Below are 9,634 nucleotides of genomic sequence, written 5' to 3'. Positions count from 1 at the left end.
AGAGAAAATGAAGAACTGAAGCACATGTTGCAAATTGAAAAACAACAAAATTCTGAAGTTGAATTTCAGATGCAAATGTTGCAGCTACAAATGCATCTCTAAATGAACATGTAAATGGATTGAATGAACAAGTGAAGGGAATGAGTAATGACCTTTTGGCAATAGCGACTGAGAACTGCAGCCTAGAGCTTCAGATCAAGAACCTAGAAGACATCCAAAGTGAAATAATCCACATCAAGAACGAACTCATCAAAGAGGTAGAGTTCTTGAAGGAAAAGAATACTCCTGAAACTCCCTGCCAGGCATTAAAGATATCAAATAAGCATTTCATCCAAAACCTGTCAGCAATATTACGGATGAAACAAAGAAAGAGGAAGAAGTTGGAGTACCCTGAATTCGATTATGACTGTGGAAAGAAAAAGACAAGGACCACCATCAAAACTGCCGAAGTTGCAATGCCAATTTCACAAGTGGGTCCTGATGATGTTGAGGAACTCGACAACACTCAAACCACTGAAACTGTTGAAACCACTGCAACTGTTGATTCAGCAGTAGTAGATCAAAAGAGGAGAAAAATCCCATGGGGCAGATGTGCAGTGTACAGGATGATGGAACCTGAATTGAAAGCACAAATCATATATTACTGGAAAGAAGCTGAATTTGAGTAAGTCAAATAAACTCCATCTTTTTACATATGAAGTTTCACTGCAATACTAGACTGAAACTGAATCTTCACACTGCAATTGAATTTATACTGTAACTGAAATTGTTTTCTTTATCAAACAGTGAATTCTTTTGGTGTGGTAAACCTGGATGGACAGTATCACGCGAGGATGTGGACCAGTTGATCAAAGAGCATGATGTGGCAAATACTGTAAGATAAAAGCATGAAAGTAACACATGCTCAATTTCATTCTTCTATACTTGTTATACCTTAAAATACTAATTTCTAACATTGAAATTCATCACAAAACATAGGTTGTCGACTCATATAATCACTTATTGCAAGAAGAGCTACAAGAAAGTGGTACATTCATTTTCAGTACTTATGCCTGGGTAAGAACTGAAACTGCATTATTTATTTCTACTATTAATTCTAAATGTGTATATGTATGCTTTATCAAATTCAAATCTATTTTTCTTGAGAACATCAGAGATTTTTGAAAGAGAAAAACGACAATGGCATCGTTGGATTCCTTTTGAAAGAATTGTTGCAACGCTTGCCAAAATATGACAAATTCCTGTTTCCTATGCTATCTACAAAAAAGAGCCACTTCACACTACTTATGCTTGACTTGAAGAATAGAAAGTGGACGCATTTCAATTCCCTCAGATCAAGTAATGTGAACGGAAGTGATGTATGCTTTGAAAATGCAAAGTATTTGGTAAGAAACAAACAAAATGTATATTAACATTAAATTACACTAACATATGATTCATTCAGTTACACTGACATATGTTGTCTTAAACATGCAGAAAGATTACGTGGATCAATTCCTCACAGAATCCAAAAAGAATGCTGCACAAGATTTAGCTAAAGGGACAAGGAGGCAGAATCTAGTGAAACAAATAGGTCCAATTTCCCTAAACCAGGCAAATCAACAGAAACTAGATGACTTATATCAAGTGCAACTGAATGAGGATGAGAAAGTAACATTGACTTGGCTGTTGGAACACAACATTGAAATGCCAATTGAAGATGACAACAACTGTCCCCAGCAAAAATCGGGAACGTAAGTATTATTACATATTTTAAAAAGTACAAATATATATTTCAGAATAAAGGAATGACTGTAACTGTAAGTTTGACTGTAATTGTAACTTGTCTATTGCAGAAATGATTGTGGATTCCTAGTCATGTACTACACAGAGCAAATTCAAAGGGGAGCTCCATTTAAGAACCCTTTCACAAAGACAGATGTGCAGAAATTCAAAATACAAGTCCTGAAGAAGTTCATGGATCATCCACTTAGCTGGTTGAACATATTGGGCAAAAAAGTTAAGAGACCAGAAGCCAACAACAAGTTTGATCATATCATGGCGAAATTCAAACATTGATAAAATGTCGAGACTTTTATATTTATAACTTGTATATAAGTAGTTGGTTTATTTCTGTAATTTTTGGCTAAATTCAAACATTGATCTAATTTCTTAAATTTATTACTTGTATATAAATAGTTCTTTTATTTCTGTAATTTTTGTAATGTCTAAACAATTTCACTTAAAAAAAAAAAAAACTTCTTGATCATTAAATTAGTGTAACTGTTAAACAATAACTAAAATTGGACACTAAAAGTAACTGAAACTGTATTTAAATGTTGTCAACTTTGCTTGTAGGACCAAAAAAACTCGCAATAACACCAACGCACTTGTCAACTTTTACAAAACAGTTTCTCTTGAAAAACAATTTCACTTGAAAAACAATTTCACTTGCAAAACAGTTTCACTTACAATACAGTTTCACTTAAAAAACAGTTTCAGTTGCCATGTTCAGAGAAAGAGGTTACGTCTTTTCAGTTTCAAGAGAATGAACAGTCTCATTGTTAATAAGCTATCAACTGGAATATAATAATTGTATCATAAGTCAGATAATAACATTCAACTACAATCATAAACCAAAATCCCTAATAATACAAAATATTCAACTGAAACTATATCAAAACAGTTTCACCTTCGAAAATAATACTAAAAACAAGAAAACCAAACAGATTCCATTTGAAAATTCCAAAATCCAAGAATACAGGACTACATAATCAAAATTTCGAGAATCATCAATCTAATTCAATGTAATAATTCCAAGAAATCCTTAAATTCAATTTCATAAACTGAAACTAAACTACAAAAACAAAGAAATCAATTCCTCAAAGGAGCAGTACATGTTTTCTTATTGTGGCCATCAACTTTACCACATCTACCACATTTAATAGATCTTGAACTGGCTCCAATAGACTTATACCTCGTTGATCTTGGTCTTCCAGGAGGCCTCTTTGTAAAAGGAGGAATAACAAAATCAGAAGCATCATAAGCAGATATCTCAATATCAGGAATGGGAAGAATTGCAGCTGCATAGGAATTCCTATAGTAACCAGATTTAAATTCGTCTTCAATGTAATCATAGACATTTTTACCCTCTCTTTGAATTGCTACAAGAGCATGAGCACAAGGGAACCCTTCAATTTTCCATCTACGACGAGTACAAAAGTTGGAGTTCAAATCAACTAAAACAGAATGTGGACCGAACACCTCATAAACAGAATCATATGATCGGGCAATCTTCCAATGCCTACCCACTTCCATATACTTCCTCAACATCTCATCCATTTTAGGACAAAGAACATTATGCCAACTACTAGCCTCAGTCCTTCTTTTGTCCATAGTTTCCATTATTTGAACTCTAATACCATCAACCATTTCAAATATGGGCAATGAACGAAACTTGAGGATCCAAAAATTAAAAGACTCAGATAAGCCATTTGCCATAACCCCATACCGATTACCTTTAAAAAAAGCACACGCCCAATGTTCAAACGGAATGCTCTCTAAGAATTTCTTAGCATTGTCATGCCCTTCTTTTTCCAAATCAGCCAAATGTTTGTAAAAAATCTCAACCGTTGGCGCATATGCACATTTCATGAATAAATTCAGAACACGTTCTCTCAAATATTTACCAACTACTTTCACAGGAAACTTATTTTTCAAATTTCCTACCAAATGAAAATAACAATATGCATGAGGTGAGGAAGGAAAAATACGGTTAACACCTTCTAACAAGCCAAGATTACGATCTGAAATGAATGTAACTGTACGACCTTGGGGTGCCAAAACTTGATACAAATTTTCAAAAAACCAAGTCCAATTGTCTTCAGACTCAGAATCCACAATAGCATAAGCAAGAGGAAATATACCTACAGAAAAATAAATAAAACAAACAAAGAAAAAGCCGAAGTGTAACTAATAAAGCAAAAGAATAAAATATGATAATTTACTGAACTGTAACTGTAACCAAGTCAAATAAACTCAATCTTTCTATTTTTTAACTTTCACTGCCATATTAGACTGAAACTGAATTTCCACAGAATTGGTACACTGAAACTGATCTACCAAAAAATTCCTACACTGAACTGAATTAATCTCTTTAGAGCCATATATAATTAAGTCAATTAAAAGTTTCAATATTACAAATACCTGGTTTGTCGGCATTTATGTTAGGGTTTAGCTACGAGATTTTGGGCTCCGCCCAAAATCCCGTAGCTAAACCCTAACATAATGCCTCCACCAAGCCCATTCTATACCCTAGGAGGAGATTGGATCAAAAATAGGGATTTACCCTTAAAAATCGAGGAAGGAAGCAACGAAATCAATAAACAACTGCAACTAAAAAAAAAAAGACGTACCTTTATCACCATCCCTTCCATTTGCAGCAAGCAAATGACCCAAATACTTCCCTTTCAAAAAAGTTCCATCAACATGAACCATGGGAAGACACCATCTATATCCTTGAATACATGCAGAATATGAAATGAAAAATCTCTGAAACCGACCACTTGACTCATCCAACTGTAAAACACAATGTGTGCCTGGATTTGAAATCTTCACAGCTTCAACGTACCAAGCTAACTTTTGAAAAGAGGCCTCCTCATCACCATGAACAAGAAGCTTTGCCATCTCTTTACCTTTCCATGCATTTTGATAACTGATATCCAAACCATAGTTCAGTTTCAGTTCCTGCACAATGTCAATAGGTCTCAAAGATGGCTTCAAACGAAGCTCATCTTTCACAATTGATGATACAATTCGTGAACTCATCATCTTACCTTTAGTCTCACGAACAACTCCACGGCATGTATGCTGATTATTCATAGTACGAATATAGCAAAATCCATTTGCTCTACATAACACTGCATACACACGCCATTTACATCCGTGTGAATTCTTCTCAAAACATTCAGCTATAATCCGATCTTTGTCATTCTTCGCATATACAAATTTGAATCCCATCTGAACAGCATATTTCACCAATTTCAAACGAAATTCAGCTACACCGCCCTCAAATTTTTGTCCAACATGATCAATATAACCTTCCCACTCTTTCGATAGATAACTTTTAGTTTCAGCAGTTCCAAAATCACCTAAATACTGATTCGGATCAATCAAACTCTCAAAGTCTTCAGAAGATGAACAACTTGCACCTTTCTTTCTTGTATAAGAGACTTCACTAGCACTTGTATCTTTAGATGATGTACTAGGAGCACTACAAGCAACATACTCAACAAGAACACCATCGTGATTCACAAGTATATCAACATATGAAAGTTTAAACAAAGGCAAAGAAGCTAACATCAAGTGAACATCCATATCACATTCCAATTTGCAACTTTCAAGATCCGGTAAAGAGTAAGATAACCTAAATTGCCCTGCCTTCAAATGATTGAATCTCTTTATTACTTCACTACAAATCCATTCATAGGTAACACCGGAAAACAATGACAAAAGAACTGACTTACTGTCACAAGTAACTCTTGAAATCACACCAACATCCATTAAGCTACATGATAAGAAAACATAAAACAAAAAAGTAAGTAAACACTGACTAACAAAATAAAATCAATTGAAACTGTTAAAACAGAACAACATAATCAGTATTGCAATTCAATTTCTTAATAAGTTTAGGCAATATCAGTTTCAATTTCTGACTTAAAATAAAACAAACAAAGAAAAAACACAAGTGTAACTGAAACTGAATTTCCACAGAATTGCTACACTGAAACTGAATTTCAACATAATTCCTACAGTGAAACAGAATTTCCACAAAATTGCTACACTGAAACTGAATTTCAACATAATTGGTACACTGAAACTGAATTTCAACATAATTCCTACAGTGAAACTGAATTATTCTCTTTAAGGTTTTGATATCAATTGACTAAGTTGATATTACATCTAAATAAATCAACAAACCTAAATTCAACCACTAAAGCTGTAACTAAATTACTCCCAGAAATTGTTACTAAATCACTCAAACAAATTGTAACTAAATCACACACAGAAATTGTAAATCAATTGAAATTTATCCTAAATTCAACATAATCAACACACAAATTTAAAATCACTTAGTCAATTGAAACTCAATTTTCAAGAACTCACAGTAATCAAATTTGGTCTACTAAGCTCCGATGAAAACCTCCCGATCACAATCAGAACAATCCGATCACAACACCCCGAACAATCCGATAACAAGCTCGCGCAGATTCAATTACTCCAAAATCCGATGAAGACCTCCCCCGATCACAGAAAACACCCCGCAGAATCCGATCTCAAGCTCACGAATATTCAATTCCTCACGAAGAGAATCGCATATGAAGATGAAGAAACTCACGATGAAGATTCAAGCTCACGATGATGAAGATTCAAGCTCATGATGAAGATTCAAGCTCACGATGAACATCGCAAGCGCAAAAACAGGGGTAACTAAAAAAATGGTACGGTAATTAATGTTGTTGATGTAGGAAAACAAAACAGGGGTAAACCTGGTATATTTAAAAAAATTAAAGTCAAACTTTTCTTATTAGAAGTTGACTAGGGAGTTTACAAAGATATTAAGTGTTAGCGGGGGGTTTTGAAATAGTTTAATAAAGATTGGAGGTTTTGAATTAATGTATATCAAAATAGGGTGTTTTTAATAGTTTACATAAAAAATTAAAACAAACTGGAAAAAAAAATAAAACTAAAAGAAAAAAATAAAAAGGGGAGGTCCCTCCTGCTGCCTCCACCCTCCTTCTCCCCCTGGCCCTCGTCGCATCCCATTCTCCTGCCTCACTGTTCAGGGTGCCGAGGACGTCCTCAACAAGCAGTACACCTTCGAGCTCTCCACGCACGCCGACACCATGTATTTCATCACCGACTTCGAGAAAGAGAAGGAGGACTGGATCAACTCAATCGGACGGTCCATCGTGCAGCACTCGCGATCTTTCACCGACTCCAAGGTCGTCGATTACGATAGCAAGAAGTGAGGAGTGGCAATTTGATAGTCAGATAATATTACTGTGTGAGCCAAGAGCTAGGTGACACTAGGTGAGTGAGAGCTCCACTTGGTGTGGGCTCTGCGTGTGTGTGTGTGTTTTTTTTTTGTATATGAATTCAGATTTTTTTGTGTTTCGTCTTTGCAAGAAAATAAAAAAACTCTCTGTTTGGTAATGATTGGATCTCAATTCAATAGCATTCTATTTCTGGCTTTTGGCGTTTGTTTTAATTGTTAAATTGAGCTGCTTATTATTTAGGTTTATTGCAATTTGTGATACACTGAAACTGATTGTTTAAAAGTTGTTAAATTGAGGGTAATGATTAACGTGAAGTATAAATTGATAAGGAAGATAATTTTTTTTATCTGATTTTGGAGCATTCATCAACTCTATAGATGTACTCTGAAATTAACAGAACCGTTATAATTAATTGTTAATTGTCCATGTGTTGCAGCAAGGAAAGAGGGTTTAGCTGCTATATTTGTATATAGCTTTTGGTATGGCACCTTGAGTTTCACTATGCAGGTCCCACATGCAACATCTAAATGATGGTAGTTCTGCATGATTGTGTCAAGGGTTTGTTGGCTTTTTATTTGAGTCATTGATCATTCATGGCGATAGGGCAAAGCTCTGATACAAATCTAATTAGTTTAATTTGGTGATTCAAGTCGGATTTTATGAGATTACGAATGGGGTGGAGGGGGAAGGTGGAGGGGGAGGGTGGAGGCAGCGAGGGGTGGGCGACGGGGGGACCTCCCATTTTTATTTTTTTCTTTTAGTTTTAGTTTTTTTTTTTCCATTATTTTTTTATTTTTTTCAGTTTGTTTGTTTTAGTGGACATAAATACCCCTATAAAAGTGGTCATGTGCGATGCACATAATCACTTCTATCAACTGACTGAATAAAAGTTAACATTTGTACCGACTTGAAACACTTTGAAAAGTTTGGGCAAATTTGTCACGTTTTGAAGTTCATGGACCACTTTGAAATATGAATGAAAGTTGGAGGACCATTTTTATATTTAATCCAATAAAGTAATTATCATTCATAATTAATTTAATATTTTTGTTAATTATAAGACTATCTTACAAAGGTAAATTACTAAAAATTCGCCTGCAATGATTACCATTATTGCACAGTTACAATTAATAGAGTATTTTTACAATTTAAATAATTAATGTCCAACAATAAATGATTGTCACTGCCAATCAACTTCTTCTAGCTCCCAGCATCCGAACTCCTCTCTCTCTCTCTCTCTTTCTCTTTCTTTCTCTTTCTTTGTCTAGAAACACAACCTAGCTCCCTTTGCCTCTCCCCACTTTCTCTCTCATCTCTCTCTGCTCTCCCTGCCCCTATCCAGCTCCTAACCAGTCGAAACCCCACATCTCCCCCAACCCTGACCGTCGCCCTCCCCTCGACAACCACATCTCCCCCCGAAAACCAACCCCCAAAGCCATCGAGATTTTGACAAAGGACTGGCTTGGTACTGGTTTTTTGCAACAGAGCCGGGTGGTTCAATGGGTTCTAGATCTGGGTTTAAAAAAAAAAAAAAAAAAAACTCATCTTACAAAAGTATATCATTCTATATATATATATATACATTAATTACATTCCTAGTTTAACTCCCTTAGAACCTTTTAATAAATCTAATTTATTTATAATTTGATTCTCTCTATTTCCATAAGGAATCATGTAGAATTTCACAATTAGCATGACAGGAAATAGTTATAGTAATATATATATATATATATAAGCTCATTCTGTTGAGGTATACCTCAACTTATTTATGTTGAGGTATACTCTGTTGGGGCCCACATGAGTCATTTTGTGTCGATCCGAACCGTTCAATTGTTACATCTCCATAAATAGATCATCCTTGCAAAAAATTAGTCAAATCGAAAATCTTATATATATATATATATAGCCTCATTCTATTCTATTGAGGGATCCCTCAAATAAATTATTTAGAAAACAATTAAAAAGCTCCTAAAAATTAAGTTTTAGTGATCTCTTGGATGAGATATTTCAAGAGGATATATGTAGCCTAAGAAAAGGCTAGGCGCCCCGTTTATCTTGAGTAGGTAAGCTACAGTTGCTTGAGCTAGACTTGAATCATCTCCTCTAATCTATCTAGTCATTCTTTTCTCTGTTCAATTTCATTCTCAACCATTCCATCTCGTTAAAGCATAATCGCTTAGTAGTGATACGCATGCACTAGGGTCCTTCCTGAATCCTGGGAAAGGACTCCAACTGATCTCCTACACATGCAAACTATAGGCAGTACATTGACTTCTAAAGAAGTACTATGCGATATGACAAAAAATAAAGACTTATTTCGAAATTTTTATATTTCGTTCATATCACTACCGTTTATTAATTGGGTTAAAACTACAAAAATACATAATTCAGATATCGAAGTCTGTTTATTTATTCTCATTAATGTTATTATTACTGGTTGGCATGCAACAATGCCATTTACATCATTAATGGGAAACCATATATATATATATATATAATACAGTCTTGTTATATCATACAATTAAGGCATGCATGCATGGCAAGTGCTAAGTGCCAGTACAGATTGGAGTTCCATCAGCTTGGTAAAGGGTGCAGCC

The 9,634-nt window shown here is 34.8% G+C and overlaps 1 protein-coding gene across 1 annotated transcript; it reads right to left on the bottom strand.

The window, feature by feature from the left end:
• Positions 1-2,853: 2,853 nt before the first annotated feature.
• Positions 2,854-6,334, bottom strand: LOC147299840 (uncharacterized). The gene is made up of 3 exons (XM_086232560.1): positions 6,145-6,334; positions 4,395-5,545; positions 2,854-3,905 (listed from the first exon to the last, which is right to left on the bottom strand). Exons 2-3 carry the CDS (start codon positions 5,539-5,541, stop codon positions 2,854-2,856), a joined length of 2,199 nt encoding a protein of 732 aa, XP_086088686.1. The 5' UTR covers positions 5,542-5,545; positions 6,145-6,334.
• Positions 6,335-9,634: the final 3,300 nt, after the last annotated feature.

Source organism: Dryas octopetala, chromosome 1, assembly GCF_963921425.1.
Source record: "Dryas octopetala chromosome 1, drDryOcto1.1, whole genome shotgun sequence".
Lineage (NCBI taxonomy): Eukaryota > Viridiplantae > Streptophyta > Magnoliopsida > Rosales > Rosaceae > Dryas > Dryas octopetala.
The sequence above is the reverse complement of the archived record's forward strand: the minus strand, read 5'-3'. Positions and strand labels throughout refer to the sequence as shown.

What these genes read in the sequence shown, in the direction of transcription:
- LOC147299840 (XM_086232560.1), bottom strand. Translation starts at nt 5,541, where the DNA reads ATGGATGTTGGTGTGATTTCAAGAGTTACTTGTGACAGTAAGTCAGTT. An exon ending in TGGAAGGGATGGTGATAAAG is followed by an intron (nt 3,906 to 4,394) that starts GTACGTCTTTTT and finishes ATTTTTCTGTAG; the next exon opens with GTATATTTCCTCTTGCTTAT.